The sequence below is a fragment of the Haliaeetus albicilla genome, chromosome 7 (genome assembly GCF_947461875.1).
Source record: "Haliaeetus albicilla chromosome 7, bHalAlb1.1, whole genome shotgun sequence".
In the NCBI taxonomy this organism is placed as follows: domain Eukaryota; kingdom Metazoa; phylum Chordata; class Aves; order Accipitriformes; family Accipitridae; genus Haliaeetus; species Haliaeetus albicilla.
In genome coordinates, this window is record NC_091489.1 from 867,492 (window position 1) to 888,526 (window position 21,035).

At 60.8% G+C, this 21,035-nt stretch overlaps 2 protein-coding genes across 4 annotated transcripts in view; both read left to right on the forward strand.

Annotated features, from left to right (window-relative positions):
* KCNH4 (potassium voltage-gated channel subfamily H member 4) lies at window positions 1–12,445 on the forward strand. 2 transcript variants are annotated; one of them, XM_069786300.1, is made up of 16 exons: window positions 1–191; window positions 3,154–3,387; window positions 3,519–3,650; window positions 3,842–3,969; window positions 5,004–5,247; window positions 5,486–5,643; window positions 7,128–7,335; window positions 7,590–7,784; window positions 8,072–8,271; window positions 8,714–8,963; window positions 9,067–9,281; window positions 10,342–10,389; window positions 10,503–10,870; window positions 11,016–11,122; window positions 11,219–11,295; window positions 11,372–12,445. In XM_069786300.1, the coding sequence occupies exons 1-16, from the start codon at window positions 116–118 to the stop codon at window positions 11,843–11,845; spliced, it is 3,114 nt and encodes a 1,037-aa protein (XP_069642401.1). In that variant the 5' UTR covers window positions 1–115; the 3' UTR covers window positions 11,846–12,445. The 2 variants fall into 2 exon arrangements, with proteins under 2 accessions (XP_069642401.1, XP_069642402.1); XM_069786301.1 differs by lacking the exon at window positions 1–191 and having other exon boundaries at window positions 3,269–3,365.
* RAB5C (RAB5C, member RAS oncogene family) overlaps window positions 11,957–21,035 on the forward strand; it is a 22,469-nt gene continuing 13,390 nt past the window's right edge. The window contains exon 1 of one of the 2 annotated variants that reach the window (XM_069786302.1): window positions 11,957–12,849. In XM_069786302.1, coding sequence (XP_069642403.1) covers window positions 11,957–12,849 — 893 coding nt within the window. The remainder of the gene's footprint in view (window positions 12,850–21,035) is intronic. The other variant, XM_069786303.1, reaches the window with a different exon arrangement.

Sequence of the window (21,035 nt, forward strand, 5' to 3'; positions counted from 1 at the left end):
CGAGCCGAGCCGGGATCAGCCCGCGGCGCCGGGGCCGCACCTGCGGAGGGGCCCGGGGCGGCGGCGGAGCCCAGCCCCGCGGCCGCAGCCCCGCGGCGGGCGGCCCGGCGGGACCATGCCGGTGATGAAGGGGCTGCTGGCGCCGCAGAACACCTTCCTGGACACCATCGCCACCCGCTTCGATGGCACACGTAGGGCCGGGGCGGAGGGGACCGGGGAGCGGGGAGGGTCCGCGCTGGGCACGGCGGGGCCCGGGCAGGGGGAGGCGCTGCCCCCGCCCCGGGAAGCGGCGGGGAGGGCCGGGGCTCGGCCCGGCCCCGCAGCCCCCGCGGCTCGGCGGGACGCGCACCGTCCGTCCGCGCTGTCCCGGGAAACCCCCGTGGCCGCGGCCGGGCTCGGTGCCGCCGCCCGCCCGCCGCGTTCCCGGGCAGCCCCCGCCGTGCGGCCGGGGCGCTCCCCCCGCTGCCCGGTCCCCGCTGCCGGTGCCGGCGCGGCCGCGCTCAGCACCAGGGACAGAGCCCGGGCGCGGCGGGAGGGGCCGCGCGGGACCCGGGGCCGGGCGTGGGGCGGGGGGGCCGGTGTGGGGGGGGCCCGGCCGGTCTCACCCCGCCCGGGCTGCCCCGGGAGCCCCCCCGGCGTTGGCCCGTCCCGTGCCCGAGCGGTGGCCGGGCCCGGGGGGCACGCGTGGGTTGTGCGTGACCCCGCGCTGCGCGGGGGTCGGGGTGCTGCCCCGAGGAGCCCCCCCCGGGACGGACGTCGCGGGGCCCTCGGGAAACGCCGGTGCTGCATGGCCAGCCCTGCCTGAGCCCCCCGTGAGCAAAGCGCCCGCTGGCTTGGGGTTACGTGCCTGGGCAAGGCGGGTACCGGTGGCGGGGTGTTTTGGCAGGGGCGGGAGCGGGGCCTGTGCTGTCCCAGCACCGTCCATTTTGGGGCCAATTCCCGGGGCTGGAGGTGCTGCTGGCACATCGCCGGGAGCTGGGCTCCCCTCCATGTCCATGTGCTGGGGCCAGGGTGGATTCAAACCCCGGCATGTTGGGAAGGGGATCATGCCGGGGTGCCACGTGCCAGTTCCCAGCACCGCTGGGACCGTGCAGTCACCCAGGGATGGGCTGTGTTCAGGGCTGACCCCAGGCCTCCCCAAAATCACCTGGAGCAGGGGCCTCCCAGGCCAGCTGCCTGCGGGGCTGGATGTATCTCACCTTGCTGGGAGGGACTGGCAGGAAGACGGCACTGGGAGCCTGCAGCCACCTCCCACGGCACCATCAGGGCACCAAGAGCATGCCTGGGGCATGTCTTGGCTGCGATGTTGGGCTGGCTCCTGGCCTGGTGTGATGCGGAGCATCCCAGATGACACAGGGTGTCATTTGCCTATAGGAGCTCTCATTTGGGATGGTACCTTTGAGACTGTAATGCGTAACGAGGCAGCCAGCCCCCTGAGCCTTTCCCAGTTCAGATGGAGCTGTGCCCAGAGGTGCCAAGGCAGAGCCACATGTGCCTCGCGCTGGTGATCCTATGACTGTCCCTCCGCAGGGGCAGAGGCTCCCCAGGGCTGGATCTGGCTCTCTGAGGAGAAGGGTCCCCAGGGGAGCTGCCTGCAACACCCCGACACAAAACCCTGGGAATTTGCCCCGGGGAGACAGGATTTGCCCCACAGCACCCTGGCAGCATCCTGCCTTCAGCTTCACAGCTTCACCAACCCGCCTTCCAGGCACTTTTAAACAGTGTCCGGCTTTTCAGGTTTGATGTGTCTCTTATCAGCTTTATCTGCCATGGAGAGGGGCTTTAGCCGCAGTGATAGCCGTGCGAGTTAACCCTGCCTCTCCCAGGCAGCTGCTGCCCGCTGGGCCCAAGGGTGCCCATCCAGGCAAGCTGGCCACCGTGGCAGGGGGCTACTGAGCTCCCCAGGGCCGTGTCCCCCTGCTCAGCAAAGCTGCTCCCAAATGCAAGCCCTTTTTTTCTTTTCTAATAACATATCCTGGACAACGCTGTAATCCTGGCTCCCCAGAGCCAAAATCTGGCCTTAGTCACAGCTTCAAGCTATTTTTGCTTCTCCAAGCTAATCCTGGGCTGAGCTGTGCTGTGGTGGCCCCGCTGCACCCCCATCACACCAGGGCTGCCTGTGGCTGCCATCCCTTCCTTCCTGCAACCTCCTCTGCCCTTGCCCTGCCCGCGCTGCCCTGGCATGCCTCTGCTCTTGGTGCACGGGTGCTGTAATCTGCTGCGGGCTCCCCTCCTTTGCTGTGGGAGGGGGCAGACCACATCTGCCTGCTCCTGGTGCCTGGGCTGTGGGGGTGCGGGGGTGCTGGGCTGGGGACCCGCAGGCTGTAGAGCGTGTCAGGGCTGGGGACACCCTGCTCTGCCCTTGCTGGGTGCAAACACAGCCCACGCCAGCCGCACACCCCGCTTCCTTGGCACCCTTTTAGCACGAGGCCATCTGTCCCGCTGGCGCAGAGCCTGCGGCAAGGAGCTGCTGTGGCCCCGGGGGCAGAGCCCCTGCCTGGCCGGTGGCTGGGGTGTTGCAGGGTGAAAGTATCCCCTCTGCATCTGGGCAGGGCATGGGGCTGGCAAGGGCTTTCCTCTGCCAGGGCAGGGGTGATGCTGGGGAAGCTCTGCAATGTGACAGACCAAGGACACTGCATTTCCCCTTCACCTCTGGCTTGTCCCAGCTCAGCATGGGCTCTCGACTCACCCCAGGCTCACGGCTTTTCTCCCACCCTCTCGGCAGGTGCCACCACGATGCTGCGCCTGGGGCTGGAGGTCCCAGCACCGCAGCTCGACGCCTCTGGGCTGCCAGTGCCTGGCTGGGTTTGCCGCTGCTTCCGCTAAGCTGCCTGAGCCCCGGGGGGAGGTGGGAGCGGCAGATGGCGAGGGGGAGGCATGAATTGCCTCGCTTGGGATCGCGTCTCTGGTGGTGGGAGCCGGGAGCTGGATCTGGGCTCCTTGCCCTTCCAGTGCATGGGCCTGGGGTCCTGCTCGGGACGGGGCCTTGGGGGCAGCAGGGCAGGGGATGAGCGAGTTCTGGGGGCAGCTGGCAGCTGGACAGACCTGGCTCCACTTCCCAGAGGGAGCCATGGGGATTCAGGAGGGCTGACCTGCCCTTTGTGCCCCCCAGGGTGGCCCTGAGCCCTCAGGGGTGGCTGCATCTCTTTTCAGACAGCAACTTCATCCTGGCCAACGCGCAGGTCCGCCGCGGCTTCCCCATCGTCTACTGCTCTGACGGCTTCTGCGACCTCACCGGCTTCGCCCGCACCGAGGTCATGCAGAAGAACTGCAGCTGCCGCTTCCTCTATGGGGCCGAGACCAGCGAGCCCGTCCTGCAGCGCATCGAGAAGGTGCTGGACGGCAGGCAGGAGTACCAGACCGAGGTCTGCTTCTACAAGAAGGGTGGTGAGTGGTGCATGGGGCTGGGTCCCTGTCCGCGGCTCCAGCTGGGACTTGGCCCCGTGCCGGCCCTGGGGTGAAGCCGCCGAGCAGCTGGGGGGACTGTCCCGCCTTCACCACCCCTCTTTTTCACGCAGGAGCTGCCTTCTGGTGTCTGCTGGACATTATGCCCATCAAGAACGAGAAGGGGGAGGTGGTGCTCTTCCTCTTCTCCTTCAAGGACATCACAGAGAGTCGGGGCAGGAGCCATCCGAGTGACAAGAAGGAGGGTGAGCCATGGCTGTGGGATGGGGATGGGATTTGGGGAGCGGTGTGCACAGTGGGCACATGGCAAAGGGGCTCCCCATTCCATGCTGGGTCCTGCCCACCTTTGTGCACCCGTGCAAGGAGGGGTCCCCAAAGCAGCCCCTGCTCTGTGGTACAGCGGTCCCACTAACCCAGCATGTCTCATCCGCTGCAGAGAGGCAGAGGAGCAAGAAGCCCGGGAGCTCACACCTGCGGGCAGCGCGGAGGCAGGGCCGGACAGTGCTGCACCGGCTTAGCAACCAGTTTGCCCGGAGGGACCGTGGCGAGATGAAAATCAACCGCGTAAGGACCCGGGGGAGCCTTCAGCTTCACCTGGTGCCTCCCGGGCTGGGGCTGCAGGCAGGCTGGAAGTGCTGCAGCTTTCCTGGATCAGCCCCACAGCAAAGCCCGGTCTTGCCAGGATGCTGTTCCCATGCACGCACCTCACTGGCCTCCCCAGGCACTGAAATGCCCTCCATCCCCAGCAGCCGCACCATGGTCTAGGCTGCAAATGTGGTTCGTTGGCAGCAGGAGAGAGAAGAGCGGGTGCCCAGAGCTTGCCGTAGGGAGAACAGATCTTCTGGCAGCTCTCACAGGGCTGTGTCTCTCCTCACACATTAGCTGTCAGGAAAACCCAGCCGCTCGCTCGCAGCACAGCCGTGCCGGCCCTGGGGAGCGCTGTTACCAGGCTGCGGCAGCCATGGGTGCGAGAGCAGCGGGGCTTCCAGCAGCAGCAGGGACCAGTGTTGTCTCTGTGCCAGCCCATTCGCATGGCTGCGGTGCCCCAGTGCAGGGTCCCTGGGCATGGGCTCAGCAACGGGCACTGCCTGCAGACGTGGAGCCAGGGCGGTGGTCAGCCACCGGCCGAGAGCGGCCAGGGGCCCAGAGCTGGCAAGCAGGCAAAGGGTTTTGGTGTGCCAGTCTTGAATTTTGGGGGCTTGGGTGGGATGGACCCAGCTCTCCCGTCGCCCAGGCTGGTCTCTCGCTGCTCTCCAGCAGCACCGTGTCCCTGCAGAGCATGAGGGTAGCTCTGCCCCAGCACGCGAATTGGCACCTGAGATGGTTCTGGGCAGCAGCTGGCAGTGCCAGTGGATTACTGTTAATAGCATTAGCATAGCGTTAATTTATGTGCCGTAATCAGGCATTCTGTGCCCATCTCTGAGGGTGACCTCAGTGCAACCCATGTGCCCCATTGGACAAGTGTGTCCTTCACCCTGGCATTGGGGCTGTCAGCCAGGCTGGCAGGACTCAGGGGGTGGGAGCTGCGATGGCCTCCACCCCTTGCACGGGATGGCCCCTGCACCATCTGTGTGCCACCCTGCCGCTTGCTCCCCTAGAACGTGTTTGAGAACAAGCCGTCCATTCCCGAGTACAAAGTGGCCTCGGTGCAGAAGTCCCGCTTCATCCTGCTCCACTACAGCATCTTCAAGGCCCTCTGGGACTGGCTGATCCTGCTGGCCACCTTCTATGTGGCTGTCACTGTCCCCTACAACGTCTGCTTCACGGGCACGGAGGACAGCCTCTCGGCCGCCCGCAGCACCATCGTCAGTGACATTGCCGTGGAGATGCTCTTCATCCTGGGTAGGTCGGTGCCTGGGGCCGAGCGCCCATTTGGGACGGGGGACGTGGCTGGGTGGGGCAGGGATGCGGCCAGAAAAGCAGACCTGAGGGGTGATGGAGAGGGGAGCTGGCATCGCTTTGCCCCTGCTGCTGGTGCTGAGCACCCCGGGAGTGGGACCCAGCTTGACCGCGGACCCCGGCCCAGCTCCCCTGGCTGTGGCGGGGGCGGTGAGGGCTGGTCCTGCTCTCCCCGGGGCAGACATCATCCTGAATTTCCGGACGACATACGTGAGCCAGTCGGGCCAGGTGGTGTACGACCCCCGCTCCATCTGCATCCATTACGTGGCCACCTGGTTCTTCGTGGATCTGATCGCCGCTCTGCCCTTCGATCTGCTCTACGTCTTCAACGTGACCGTGGTGAGTGCCGCTCGCACCGCGCGCGGGGGCAGCGGGGGGGAGGTGGCCCCTTTCGCAGGGATCCGCTCCTCGCGCGCCTGTCTGGGAGCGGCGCGGGCAGAGAGGGGAAGCAGCGATGGCAGCTATAGCGGGAAGCCTCCCACGCATCTTAATTTAACCAGAGGCTGCCACAAACGACAGTAACTGCCAAGGCACCGCTCCAGGAGCTGCAGGCAGGCACCCGCCCTGCACCCAGCACGCCTGTGCTCTGTACAGAGCAGCTCCACATCTGCGTGCAAATACCTTGTGCACGCACACGCACCCCGTCGCAGCGAGGGGCGCTTGCACGTTGCCCGCTCTTGCACGGGGGTGACCATGTGTGCAGGCACAAGAGGGCACACGCCGGTGACGAAGGCAGGTCCCAGTCTGAGCATCCCTGGGCTCCCGAGGGCCCCGCAGACCAGCGGGTGCGATGGGCTGCGCAAGTGCACTGCTGGCACCAGCCCCTTCCCATCCTCAGCTAATAGGGCAGGGAGGGGAGAAGGGAGGCGAGCGCAGAGACTGTAATTATGCTTATTGGAGGCAGAGCAGCATGTGGGGAGGACAAGGGCACCTGGGGCTGCCCCCCTTAGCCAAACCTGGCTCCGCTCACGCCCCGGTGATGCTGCCCAGCAGGAAAACAACCGTGTCCGAGGCAGGGGCACGTTCCTGGGGCCGCGGCCGCAAGGGCCATTGCTGCCGCTGCCTCTGCCAGGGCCAGGCAAGCTGGGGGCGTAGAGCTGTGGCTGGCAGGACGGGCAGCCCTGGCAGGGACCCTCTGGGCAGCGGGGAGGTGAGCAGAGCCGAGCCACCCAGGGGGCAACTCTGTACCAGCCCACCTTGGTGGGGTCTGACCCCAGCATCTGCTCTGGCACAGCCTCTGCCCACTGCCCCTGCCTGTCCAACGGCGCTGGGCTCCTGCGAGGTGCCTGGTGCAGCGCTGGCAGGAGGCAGAAGGATGAGACAGGAGCTTTGTGCGAGGTGGGAGGCCCTGGGGCACTCAGCATTGCTGCATGTCCAAGCCCACCTGCCTAAGCCAGGGCATCTCTGTCTCTCTCTGTCCAAGATCTCTGCAGGCAAGGTGCAGCATCTTGCTGAGACTTCCCCTCGCAAATAGATTAGATCAGCTTTCTGCCAGCACAGCATCACTAATCGCAGCCTCTGCTAGCAAAGCCACTGCTTCCTGCTCCCCCTCCCACCAGTCACCTCCCTCCCCCTCTCCAGCACCCCAAATCTCCCAAGGTGATCTGGTGCCCTGACGAACTGTGGCCTGGGCTGCCTGCTGGGCACGGTGGTGGAAGGCTGCTTGGGGATGAGCTCTTCCCAGCTGGCCCCATAGCCCACGATCCTGCTGGCAGCTGTGGGGAGGGGTAAAGGTCCCTGCCCTGGGGGAAAGTGTGGGGGGGTGTCCCTTCCCGCCCCTGCCTGCAGCTCCGCTGGGTTCACTCGCCTGCCCCGCTCCCCAGACCTCGCTGGTTCACCTGCTGAAGACAGTGCGGCTGCTGCGGCTGCTGCGGCTGCTGCAGAAGCTGGACCGCTACTCGCAGTACAGCGCCATGGTGCTCACCCTGCTCATGTCCATGTTCGCGCTGCTGGCCCACTGGATGGCATGCATCTGGTACGTCATCGGCCGCAAGGAGATGGAGAGCAACGACCCCCAGACCTGGGACATCGGTGAGCGGGGCTGCCTGCATGCAGGGGCTGCGCGGGGCGGGGGCACGCTCGGGACGCCTGGCTCCCCCCGCCGTGCCGCTGCGTGCTGCTGGCAGGAGGGAGCGGGCAGAGGGGAGTCCCATGGGGTGGGCAGTGGAGGGGGCTACAGCCCTTCTGGCTGGCTCCTGCCTGCGAAGCGAGGCTGGGGCAGCGACGGGAGCTGCGCTGGGCACCAGGCCCCTCGGCAAGTGCTAACCCCTGGCTGTGCTTGGCAGGCTGGCTGCACGAGCTGGGCAAGAGGCTGGAGGCTCCCTACATCAACAACTCAGTGGGGGGCCCCTCCATCCGCAGCGCCTACATCGCCTCCCTCTACTTCACCCTCAGCAGCCTGACCAGCGTGGGCTTCGGCAACGTCTGCGCCAACACCGACGCCGAGAAGATCTTCTCCATCTGCACCATGCTCATTGGGGGTGAGGCGGGGAGTGGGGCAGGGCTCGGGGGGCTTCATCTCCGGCTGCCGGAGCAGTGGGTGCATCAGGTAGCCGGGCAGGGCAGGGCACTGGGGGGAGGCGATGAACACATGTGCCCTGTGGGACAGCCCTGGGGCTGGTGTCAGGGGAGAAGCCCCCCGTGCTGCACCCCTCGCCCCTGCGTTGTTGGCGGGGGCAGAGCCCAGACCCTGCCTGGGCCCCCGTACGCCGCAGCCCCCACCCGGCCGGCCTCTCGGCGGGTCTGACGCTGCCCTCCCGGCCCCCAGCACTGATGCACGCCGTCGTCTTCGGCAACGTCACGGCCATCATCCAGCGCATGTACTCCCGCCGCTCACTCTACCACACTCGCATGAAGGACCTCAAGGACTTCATCCGCGTCCACCGCCTGCCCCAGCAGCTCAAGCAGAGGCTGCTGGAGTACTTCCAGACCACCTGGTCGGTGAACAACGGCATCGATGCTAACGAGGTAGGAGGTGTCGGCCGGGCTGGGGCAGCCCACCTCCAACCCCCCCGTCCTGCACCCAGCGTGGGGGCGATGGGGTTGGCAGGGCCAGCTATGAGAGTGCAAGTGTGTGTGTATGTATGTGTGCGCAAGCGTGCGCCTGTGCAGATGTGCACATGTCCATGCTCTGTTGCTGGAGGGAACAGAGCTACGTGCCAGGTCTGGGGCACATTCCTGCCAGCACAGGGAACGGTTCAGGCACGTGGAGCAGAGGCAGCCCGTCGCCACAGCCAGAGCTGTCCTGCATTTGCCAGCTGGGACTGCTGGGCTCTGCCGAGGCAGCCAGGGCAGCTGAGTGGCGAGATGCTCCTCTCTGGAGGGGGATCCGTCCCCTGGGGCTGTCAGGCTGCGGGGAAAGCTGCTCCCCACCACCCGCACCCCAGCAACCTGGTTGCGCTCTCCCCAGCTGCTGCATGACTTCCCCGATGAGCTGCGGGCGGACGTGGCCATGCACCTCAACAAGGACATCTTGCAGCTGCCCGTCTTCGAGACGGCCAGCCGGGGCTGCCTCCGCTCCCTCTCGCTCCACATCAAGACCTCGTTCTGCGCCCCGGGGGAGTACCTGCTGCGCCAGGGCGATGCGCTGCAGGCCAACTACTTCGTCTGCTCCGGCTCCCTCGAGGTGCTGAAGGACAACGTGGTCCTGGCCATCCTGGGTGAGGGCAGGCGGTGTGGGCTCTCCCCCAGCCCCTTCTGCTGCCCGGCCGGGTGAGGGGCCCGGGGCTCGTGCTGCTAGCCCACGCCGGTCCCCTCCTGCAGGCAAAGGGGATTTGATCGGAGCCGACCTGTGCAGCACGGACCAGGTGGTCAAGACCAACGCGGATGTGAAGGCGCTGACCTACTGCGACCTGCAGTACATCGGGCTGCGGGGGCTCTGCGAGGTGCTGCAGCTCTACCCCGAGTACGCCAGCAAGTTCACGGTGGGCATCCACCAGGACCTGACCTTCAACCTGCGGGAGGGCAGCGAGATGGAGGTGGGTGCGTGTCCTCCCTCGCAGGCCCCTTCCCGTCCTTGTGGCCCTGGAGACCAGAGCAGGGCTGGGGCTCCGCATGGCCGCAGAAGGGGAGTTTGTCCGCTCCCTGCTCGCGGTCCCCAGGCTCCGAGGCCGGGGCAGGGGCTGCGGCTGTGCCACCCCAACCGTGCAGGTATGTCCCGTCCCAGCTCCTCGCGGCTCTGCGCAACCCAGGGGACTGGAAGCAAGAGCATTGGCAATGCAGGAGGCTGAGGCGGGTGGAAGGCTTGGAAATGGGGGGTGGAGGGGACTGGGGGGGCAATGCAGGACAGGCAGCTGGGGCACGGCCCCCCCCCAGTGCGCAGGAAGCAGCACCGGGGGCTGCCGGGTTTAGTCATGCTGCCGACTCCGGCAGCTGGGGGGCTGTTCTGCTGTAGAAATAGCTCTGCAGCGCTTTTCCTCCCCCGTCTCTGCTGCTGGCTCTGTGCTGGCACTGAGCGGCTGGGGGCTCCTCCAGAGCATCTCCCCCCAGCACTCACTGCCCCCAGGCCCTGTAGAGCTGGGGTAGGAGGTCGCTCTCTAGATCCCTGATTGCCCTACCACAACCCGACGTGGCCATCACCCAGGAGAGGTATAAATAAACCAAGGGTGGAGGATGCAAACAGAGCTTGCTGGGTCCTGCAGAATCCCTGTGCACCCTCCCCTGGCCAGCGGCATGCTCCTGGGGGAGCTGATGCTCTGATGGCTGAGCCGGGGCTGGGATTTGGGGTGCAGCCTTGGCTCTGGCTCGGGACATGCAGGCCAAGATTGGGCAGCTCATCAGTGTCATGGCAGCAGCAGAGGAAGGAGAGCAGGCGAGGGGCTGCAGAGGCCAGTGCTGGGGCTGACGGGGACGGGGCTGATGCACGGGGCTGGGGGAGGTTTGGTTATCCAGGGGGGACGAGAGTCTGGGAGGGCTGCATGCCGACGTGGGGAGTGGGTGGGCACATGCCCAGCACCGTGTCTGCCTGTGGCTGGTCCCTGTGGAGCCGTGCAGGTGTCCCGCGTGCCACTGAGCCGGTGTCGTCTGCTCTCCCCCCAGGGGCTCTGCCGCTACTCCCGGTCCCCACGGCTGTCGCAGGCACCGCAGGTTTGTGCCACGCCAGGGGCGAGCCGGGGGGAAGATGGGCTAGGGGTGGCCGTGTCTGGCCTTGGCACCTGTGCGGGGACCAGCCCTGACCTTATCCCCGTGCCCACCCACAGCCTCGTCCGGAAAGCGGTGCCGCCCCAGAGAAGCCCCTTCCCTCCATCGTGGAGGATGAGGAGGAGTCCGACGAGGTCTTCCAAAACTCGCCCGCCACCATCACCCGCCGCAAGCTGCTGCTGCCCCAGCTGAGCAGCCCGGCGCGCCATGGCTCCCTGAGCAGCCTCCTGGGCGATGAGCTGTGCCAGATCTCAGCCCTGAGGCGCAACTGCCGCTCCCCTGCCCGCTGCAGCCGGGGCCGCAGCCCCTCTCCGCAGTGCCGGAGGGACCCCCGGCTCCCAGAGCAGGAGGGCGGTGTGGGCAGGAGGCCAGCCAAGCTCCTCATCCCCTCCCTGCATGCCTATGGCCCCCCGGACCTCAGCCCCAGGTAAGGCTGGGACGTGCCAGTGGCTCATCCCGCTGCTGCGGGTTTGTGCCGGCCGGGCTGCGTGGGGCCCCAGGAGGCCACTGGGAATGGTGGCGGAGGGGCGAGGGGGTGATGTTTGCCAGCCCTCACCCCCTCCCTGCCCTAGAGTGGTGGATGGGATTGAAGACAATGGTGGGACCTCAGAGCCACAAACCTTCTGCTTCAACGTGGACCCCCCGCTGCAGAGCGCGGCCAGGGACTCCCCCACGTCAGGTACCTCCAGCAGCCGCTGGGCACGGCCAGGGGCGCTGGCTGCGGGCCCGGGGGGCTCGGGGAGGCCTCCGCCACCGGCTGTGTCTTCCCCGGCAGGGACCGATGTGGGTGGGCCGGCCCTGGCGATGGAAGCAGAGGAGATAAAGCAGAATATCAGGAGGCTCAACCAGGAGGTGCGGCGGGGGCCGGGGCTGGGGGGGCTTGAGCAGGGGCATCCACCGGTGCTCACCGCTCTCCCTCCCCTTCCAGATCAACCACCTCAACCAGGAGGTTTCCCACCTCAGCCGGGAGCTGCAGCGCATGATGGAGTTGCTCCAGGGCCGCCTGGGCGGCCCGCAGCCCCCCGCTTGCCCCCACCGCCTGCCCGCGGCCGCCTCGCCGCCCCCTCGGCCTTCGCCGCCCTCCGCCCCCGTGCCCCCCTCGCCCCCGCCCGCGCCCCCCAGCTCCCGCAGCTCCCCCTCTGCCAGCCCCCCGGCCAAACGCTGCCCCGTCCGCAGCCGCTCGGCCCACGCCGCCGCCAGCCCCGCCGTCCACCCCTGGGTGGGCGCCGAGGGACCCTGCCTGCCGCGGGGGGACACCCCCAGCCCTGACCCCCGCCGGGGCTCGGACTCACAGCCCCTCTCGCTGCCGCCCCGCTCTGCCCGCTCCTTCCCCGGCTGCTCGGCCGGCGGTCAGCACCGTATCCACCGGCACCCCCGCTCCAGCTCCACCAGCTCCCACTGACCCCGCGGACCCCGGGGGGGCGGTGGGAGACCCTCTCCCTGGGGGACCCTCTCCCTGGGGAACCCTCTCCCTGGGGGACCCTCGCCCACCGCCCTCCTCGCTGCCCAGGACATGCCAGCTCTGGCCTCGCCCCGGTCACCGGGTCCGACTCCGCCAGACCGAGCCCCCCCCCCCCCCGGCGTGGGGGGCACCCCGCACCCACCGCCCCACTCCCGCGGGGGCACCCCAGGGTGCAGCGCTCGCCCCGGCCTGACACCGGCAGGGATTTTGATACGATTTTATACTCTTTGCCCACGGGGTCTTTTTTTACAACCAGGCCGGGCCCGATTGCCCCTCCCGGCCCCCCCCGCACCCGGGGCCGGGGCCGGGGCCGGGGCCGTGGGCCGGGGCTGGGCAGCGCTGCCCCCCCGCCCCGCCCCGGGGCCGGGAGGGGCTGGCGGCGGATTTTGTGCGGGGCTCGGCGGGGTCTCCAAGGGAGGGGGGGGTGTCACAGTTGCTCCTGCCCGGTTCCGCGGCTGTCGGCTCTCCGGCGGCTGTAGTTTAGGTCATTACCCCCCCGTATCCCCCGCCCCATCGGGAAATAAAGGCTCTATTTTTCCAGCCCCGGCTTCGGGTGAGTCTCTGCCCGCGGCTCCCCCGCTCCTGCGCGGGACCTGCCCGCGGTGTCGCCGCTCGCCCCCCGCGCCGGGACCCCCTTTCCCGGTCCCCGCCGGGGACTCGCCGGTCGTGTGTCTCCCCCCCCTCCGGACTACAACTCCCATTGTCCCCCGCGACGGACGCGCCCTGGCGTCACGCCGCCCGGCTCACGTGAGGCGGTGCGTCCCCTCGAGGGGGCGGAGCGCCTCGCGGGGCGGGGCGCCGCTGATTGGCAGGCGCCTCTGCCTGTGGCCGGCGGGCTCGGAGCGGAAGGGGTGGGAGGATCCGGAAGCGGAACGGGTAAAGGCGGAAGTGAGGGTTAGGGCCTGTGAGACTCACCTGCGGCGGGGGGAGCGGCGCTCCGGGCGGTGAGTGGGGCCGGGGCCGCGGCCGCGGCCGCCCGCGGCGTGACGTGGCCCGCGGGAGCTCCGGGCAGGCGGTGCCCGGCGCGGCTCGGAGCCGAGACCTACCCCGGGCGGTGCCTGGCCCGGGGACCCGGCTCTCCCGGGAGCCCGGCAGGCCGGCCGGGGGAGGCAGCCCCGGGTGGGGCGAGGCCGCCGCGTCCCGGTCGCGCCGCTGGGTTTCGTGAGCCGGGGTCCGGAGCGAGCTGGTGGGGCGGGGAGGGAGGGGGACTCCGTCCCTCGCCGGGTGTCCTGGCGAGGCGGGAGAGCGGCGCTGCCGTGGGGCACCGGCGGCGATCTCGTGGAGAGCCGAGCCAGGAAGGGAAGCTGTGCTGATGGGAGCGACCGGCGCGTCAAAGGTGACGATCTCAAACTCGGGGAGAACGTCACGTCGGCCTCGTGGAGTCTCAGGTCTGGCACTCCTTCGGGCTGCGTTCCTTCACGAGTGGGAAAGGCTGGCTCAGCAGCGAGTGCCGGTGCCTGCTGTCACTGTGCTGGGTCTGCCTGGCCGCTCCTTCCCAACTCCTTTCTCTCTCTCCTACTGATGGCTCTTTGAAAGTTAAGTGGAATCTGTGGAAGGTGTGGCACCTGTAAGGACAGAAGTGATATAATGTTTTGGTGTAGCTAGTTGGCTGCTGAGGTGGGTGTAGAAATGCCAGAAGACTGAAAGCCCAGCCAGGTTCCCAAGTAGAGAATGCCTAAATGAAGGATGTGACTTTATCTGCTGAAAATAGGTTCTGCTGGAATGGAGACTATTCTGGATTGCTGCCGGTGACAAACACAGGCCCTGTGCCCCTCAGGGGGCATTTGTGAAGCGAAATATGTGGTGCTGCAGGCTCTTGAACGAGGCACAAAGTCTGGAAATAAGTTTTGTAGCTTGTTAGGAAGGAAACCCAGATGTGCTCTGGTGCGAGGCCATCCTCGGATCTTCAGCGCAGTGGGAGAGACCATTGTGCCTAAGACAAGAGCACAGTCGGTGTGTGATCCTACAAAAGCTAATAGTGCAGGTGTAACTCTGAGCAGCGGGTCTGTAGTGCTGAATCCTGTGAAATCTGCTTGAACCTTATTCCTGGTAATGCTCAAGGTGCTGCTAAAACTCCTGCGGCTGGGTCGGGGCTGTGAGGAGCCACGGCAGTCGTAGTTGCTCTCTGCTAACGTAACTGTGACTCTCGCTGTAAACTGGTCTGCAGTGGGACCAAATACAGTGTTGACCTGATTTCAGCTGACCTTTAGCTTGTTGCTTTTGTACATGGCTGTCAGAGTTCTGACCTTGACTGTTTCTGAGCGTGTAAGGAAATCAGAGGGCAGAGAATACATTGAGGTACTATTTTAAGTCTTATGTGGAACAACTTGCATCTACTATTCATAGCTTTTTGTGTGGTGGGTCAACACATATTTGAGCTGCCCCGCTTACAGCATGACATCAATTCCGTGTTGCACTAAGTTAGGACTCCTGAGCCTACTCTGAAGGCAGGACTCTGAGGCTTGGTTGAGACCAAAAAAAGAAAGATACTTTTGATTCATATTGGCTTGACATGCCATGCTGTCTGAGTGAACTTTCTTGGAATATCCAATTAGCATTTGCTACTGCTTTGGCTCTAGAAGTATCTTACATTTTTTTCAGCTTAACTGGATAATAAGGGGAAAGAGCTGTGACTGAAAAGGGTGAAGAATTCAGAACAGTGTGTGTAGGCAGCTACAAGACAGCGTTGGTCTTAAAGCACTCTTGGAGTGAGGAGAGCAGATAAAGCAAAAGTCTATATAGACCTGTACAGTTAAGAAAAGCGATGCTTGGATCCAGTAACTGGGTCTCAGTGCTGAAATCATCTCAGGCTTCTCAACAGCATGCCCAAACAATCAACTACTTTCATAGCAAAAATCTACCTCTGGAGGCGATCTTTCCCTCTAAGATACTATAGGCTAATCTAGATTACACTTGTTTTAAGATAGTGCCAGGCACTGTAGGTCCCTCGAGGCTGTTTAAGTAGGTGCTGATACCCCTTCAGGTGAGGGAGCGACACAGGCAAGATGAAGTGGGGCTCCTGAAGAAGGGTTTAAGCAACGCAGGCAAGATGAAGTGGGCCTCCTGAAGAAGGGTTTAAGTTACTAGAGAGCAGTAAGGGGAAGGCTCGCTTGATGTATGGATATGAATATAGTAAAATAAAACATCTGTCTAGTTTTACTATGAACAGGGTTGGGTTTAGGTCTATTTGCTTTACTAATGAAACCAATAATGGATTGGGCAGTGTCTGAAACAAAACTGTCTAGCAATGTATTCATACTTTGTGTGCTTGGCCAAACTTAATTGTTGTGATGAGAAATGACATTATCTCCATTATAGCAAAGCTCTTCTGCATCTGTGGAGGGATCAGCTCTAGAATTGCTCTAGGCCCTGATAGTGATCCTAACTTCCTAAACCCGTGCATGTTTAGCAGATAGGTGGTCATGGCATCTCCCTGAAAAGGGAGGGGGCAAGAATGCCAAGTACTTTCAGACACAGGAAATGAAATGGGAACACTTCTAATGATGTGGGTGTAGCCCAAAGTATTTCAGTCAGCATACTTAAAAGAGGGTAGAATGTAGAAATGGCAGAGTCAGCTGTTTTCTTCCCTTGGGGTATGAAGTTTGAAGTCCTCTTATGCAAGTTCTGCGAAGTTGTCAGAGTAACACTATGAAAACACTCTGAATGCTAGCCAGAAACAATGAACCTTCCTGGAAGTGACAGTATTGGGGAAGAATAAAGCTTCATCTAAATCCTAAAAGGAACGCTTTCCTCCCCTGGAGCACAGGAATGAACTGCTGGAGTAGTTCTACATAAACAGATAAGAAAACCCTGGTTTTTGTGTTTGCTTTTGTTTGGTAGAGTTCCAAATAAGGAGCTGCTAGAGGCAAGAGATCTTTGTGCAGTCTGGAAAAGATATTATGAAGGTCACTGACTCTTCTGCAGTGAAGATGGCAATTTTCTGCTTTGCATTGTTAATGATCTTGCCTTATTGTTCACAGAACAGTAGGTGCTATTTAAGGCATGTGTTGCTGGACTTCTGGTCAAGATTAAGCTGTGTCTTGAGGGCATGCTGAGCAGTGGACAGTATCAAGAACAGGAGTTAAAAGAACCTAGCCTGCAGAATTAAAAACTTGATGCGTTTGTTCAATTTGTAGTTGGTCCAGTCTGTACTCATGAGTTTCTCCTTCAGCCTAGCTGTGCCTCATCTTCTGTGAAATAGGACTAAGTTCTTGCACTATCAACTAATAGTAGGTAAGAAAGACCTCCAGGAGGGAGTTAATGTGGGGACAGGGAATATGGAGGCTTTGCTCCCTACAGCTAATGAGAAGCTCGTATGAAATGGAGGATGCAAAACTCTTCCACAGAAGTCTTTTGCTGCAATTCATGCCTTGATAACACTTCATAGAAAGCTGCCACTTCTCATTCCACTCTTTTTAAAGCAATCTTTGCAAGTGTATTGTCTCCATAGCTTATGTAAGTAGAGCTTGACCAAAGCAGTGCTGAAAGCTTGTGTTTGTTGGTGTCGTGGTTTCAGCCCAGCCGGTAACAAAGGACCACGCGGCCGCTCGCTCACTCCTCCCGCCCCCCTCCGGTGGGATGGGGGGAAGACGGAGGAGAGAAAAAAAAAACCAAACCTGGAACCTCGAGGGTTGAGATAAAAGCAGTTTACTGGAACAACACAAAGAAATTGCAACAACAACAACGGTACTAATGAAAAAGTATACAAAAAGAGTGATGCACAGTGCAACTGCTCACCACCCGGGACCCGACGCTCTGCCACTTCCCCCACCGAAAAGAAGAGCCCACCCCCCGGCCCGCTCCCCCTTTTTATACTGAGCATGATGTCACATGGTATGGAATAGCTCCTTGGCCAGTTCAGGTCAGCTGCCCCGGCTATGCCCCCCACCTCCCAGGTTCCTGTAAAAATTAACTCTATCCCAGCTGAACCCAGGACATTATCCACCCCTTATTCTATACCATCTACATCATGCCCAGATCTTACATTTTCCAATCGACCACTACCACTTCCTTGTCTTATATATATAAGTATATGGACTTGCGTCCGTCCCCGTCGTCCCCCCGCACACACACACACACGCGAATGGTATTCCTTTAGCGTATGGGCTATTCCTCTAATGTGTCCATTGATTTTATTTAGTCCATGACTTTGGGGCTCCATCTGTTGTAACAGTTCTTCAGGATAAGAGAGATGGTGTGAGATGGTGGGTCGTTGTATGCTGCCTCTGGAACTTGTGGCTAGTACATTTGGTGCAACTCACGCCCTTGTTCTGCAGGTCGAGGATGTTGATCTTGAGGAAATTGCTGGGTGTCAGTTCAAGTTCTGTCGCTGTTGTACTTGGCTTAGTTTCAAAGTCCATCCCGCAGTCATTTGGGTAATTCTTACAGTAATACCCTTGATATGGCATATAGACACTATAGATACAATGACATGCATTGGCAGGGTATTTAGCAGTTAGGTATCATACAGCCCAATTCACTGGCTATTCTCTCCCAAAATCAAATCTCCCTGAGGTACACATCGAACTTCCCCATCCTTCTGCATCACCCACCAGGTGTACCCAGGTCCCTGAGCAAAAACAACCCCTTGAATGGGTTTGCCTCTGCTTGAGGGAGGACTAACCCAGACTGTCTTTCCTAACATACTCCTCATGCGCACTACAGGGACTTTATCGCCTTCTACAGTATGTGGAAGTCTTGGTTGGGCGGGGCCAGCCCGATTGGCGGATCCTCTAGTATTAACTAACCAGGTGGCTTTTGTTAAATGTGTATCCCAATGTTTGAAAGTCCCACCCCCCATCGCTCTCAATGTAGTTTTCAGCAGTCCGTTGTATCGTTCGATTTTTCCGGAGGCCGGTGCGTGATAAGGGATGTGATATACCCACTCAATGCCGTGTTCTTTGGCCCAGGTATCTACGAGGTTGTTTCGGAAGTGAGTCCCGTTGTCCGACTCGATTCTTTCTGGGGTGCCGTGTTGCCATAAAATTTTCTCTTCAAGGCCCAGAATAGTGTTCTGGGCAGTGGCATGGGACACAGGGTATGTTTCCAGCCATCCAGTGGTTGCTTCCACCATTGTAAGCACATGGCACTTGCCTTGGCGTGTTCGTGGGAGTGTGATATAGTCAATCTGCCAGGCCTCCCACTGTTTATATTTCAGCCATCGCCCCCCATGCGACAGGGGTTTTTGCCGCTTGGCTTGCTTAATTGCGGCACATGTTTCACATTCGTGGATGACCTGTGCGATAGTGTCCATGGTCAAGTCCACCCCTCGATCTCGAGCCCATCTATATGTTGCATCTCTCCCCTGATGGCCTGAGGTATCGTGGGCCCACCGAGCCATAAATAGCTCACCCCTACGTTGCCAGTCCAGGTCCACCTGAGACACTTCAATCTTGGCGGCCTGATCTGCCTGCTGATTGTTTTGATGTTCTTCAGTGGCCCGACTCTTGGGTACATGAGCATCTACATGACGTACTTTTACCACTAGCTTCTCTATCCGAACAGCGATATCTTGCCACAGTGCGGCAGCCCAAATGGGTTTACCTCTGCGTTGCCAGTTGCCCTTCTTCCATTGCTGTAGCCACCCCCATAGGGCATTTGCCACCATCCATGAGTCAGTATAGAGATAGAGCACTGGCCACTTTTCTCTTTCAGCAATATCTAATGCTAGCTGGATGGCTTTCACCTCCGCAAACTGACTCGATTCACCTTCTCCTTCAGCAGTTTCTGCAACTAGTCGTGTAGGACTCCATACAGCAGCCTTCCACCTCCGATGTTTTCCCACGATGCGACAGGACCCATCAGTGAACAGGGCATATTGCCTCTCATTTTCTGGCAGTTTATTATACAGCGGGGCCTCTTCAGCCCGTGTCACCTCCTCCTCTGGCAACATTCCAAAGTCTTTGTCTTCTGGCCAGTCCGTGATCACTTCTAAAATTCCTGGGCGACTGGGGTGTCCTATGCGAGCCCGTTGTGTGATCAGTGCAATCCACTTACTCCACGTGGCATCAGTCGCGTGATGTGTAGAGGAAACTTTCCCTTTGAACATCCAGCCCAGCACTGGCAGTCGGGGTGCTAAGAAGAGCTGTGTTTCAGTACCAACCACTTCTGAAGCGGCTCGAACTCCTTCATATGCTGCCAATATCTCTTTTTCAGTTGGAGTATAGCGAGCCTCGGATCCTCGATATCCCCGACTCCAAAACCCCAGGGGTCGGCCTCGGGTCTCTCCAGGTGCTTTCTGCCAAAGGCTCCAGGTAGGGCCATTCTCCCCAGCTGCAGTGTAGAGCACATTTTTAACATCTGGTCCTGTCCGGACTGGCCCAAGAGCTACTGCATGAACAATCTCCCGCTTAATTTGTTCAAAGGCTTGTCGTTGCTCAGGCCCCCATTTAAAATCGTTCTTCTTCCGGGTAACTTGGTAGAGAGGACTTACAATTTGACTGTAATTTGGAATATGCATTCTCCAAAAGCCCACAACACCTAAGAAAGCCTGTGTTTCCTTTTTATTAGTCGGTGAGGACATAGCTGCTATTTTGTTGATCACGTCCGCAGGGATCTGACGACGCCCATCTTGCCATTTTACTCCTAAGAACTGGATTTCCTGCGCAGGTCCCTTGACCTTACTTTCTTTTATGGCAAAGCCAGCCTTCAAAAGGATTTGGATTATTTTCTTCCCTTTCTCAAAAACTTCTTCTGCCGTGCTGCCCCATATGATGATGTCATCAATATATTGCAGGTGCTCTGGAGCTTCACCTTTTTCTAGTGCAGTCTGGATCAGTCCATGGCAAATAGTGGGGCTGTGTTTCCACCCCTGGGGCAGTCGATTCCAGGTGTACTGGACACCCCTCCAAGTGAAAGCAAACTGTGGTCTGCACTCCGCTGCCAAAGGAATGGAGAAAAATGCATTAGCAATGTCAATTGTGGCATACCACTTAGCTGTCTTTGATTCCAGTTCATATTGAAGCTCTAACATATCTGGCACAGCAGCGCTCAGCGGTGGCGTGACTTCATTCAGCCCACGATAATCTACTGTTAGTCTCCAATCCCCATTAGATTTCCGCACGGGCCATATGGGACTATTAAAGGGTGAGTGAGTCTTGCTGATCACTCCTTGGCTCTCCAACTGGCAAATCAGCTTATGGATGGGGATCAGGGAGTCTCGGTTGGTGCGATATTGCCGCCGGTGCACCGTCGTGGTAGCAATTGGCACCTGTTGTTCTTCAACCTTCAGCAACCCCACAACCGAAGGGTCCTGGGAGAGGCCAGGCAGGGTAGACAGCTGTTCAATCTCCTCCGTCTCCAATGCAGCTATACCAAAGGCCCAACGGTACCCTTTTGGGTCCTTGAAATACCCCCTTCTGAGATAATCTATACCAAGGATGCACGGGGCCTCTGGGCCAGTTGCAATGGGGTGTTTATGCCACTCATTCCCGGTTAGACTCATTTCGGCTTCCAATACGGTTAGCTCTTGGGATCCCCCTGTCACACCAGAGATACAGATGGGTTCTGCCCCTTTATAACTTGATGGCATTAGGGTACATTGTGCACCAGTGTCTACTAGAGCCTTATATTCCTGTGGGTCTGACGTGCCAGGCCATCGAATCCACACTGTCCAGTAGACTCGGTTGTCCCTCTCCTCCACCTGGCTGGAGGCAGGGCCCCTCTAATCCTGGTTAGAATATCTGTTACCCACTTTTTGCACATGTGAATCAGAAGTCCCTTCAAGAGGATCAGAAATGAGATCGGCCCATCTACTGCGCCCGGGGGACTGCTCACGGGAAACTGGAGCAGCAGTTTTCCAAGAAGAATCTTCTTTTCTGGTTGCTTTTTCTCGCAACTCCCGTACCCGTGAATCCAAGACTGAGGTAGGTTTTCCATCCCACTTCCTCATGTCCTCTCCATGGTCACGCAGGTAAAACCACAGGTTAGCCCGTCGTGTGTACTTTCTCTCTCCTCTCTCTTGGGCAGAGGAACGCTTACTCCCAATAACTGCAATGCGGGCCTGTACAGGTGAGGAGGAGGACATATCTACTTTGAATTGCTGGAACTCTCGGGACAATTCCTCTACAGCTGAGACACAGGCCCGTAGGGAGGAAGAGAGACTTCCTTCATATTGCCGGAGTTGGACAGC

What these genes read in the sequence shown, in the direction of transcription:
- KCNH4 (XM_069786300.1), top strand. Translation starts at nt 116, where the DNA reads ATGCCGGTGATGAAGGGGCTGCTGGCGCCGCAGAACACCTTCCTGGAC. An exon ending in ACGGCATCGATGCTAACGAG is followed by an intron (nt 8,272 to 8,713) that starts GTAGGAGGTGTC and finishes CGCTCTCCCCAG; the next exon opens with CTGCTGCATGACTTCCCCGA. An exon ending in GGGAGGGCAGCGAGATGGAG is followed by an intron (nt 9,282 to 10,341) that starts GTGGGTGCGTGT and finishes CTCTCCCCCCAG; the next exon opens with GGGCTCTGCCGCTACTCCCG.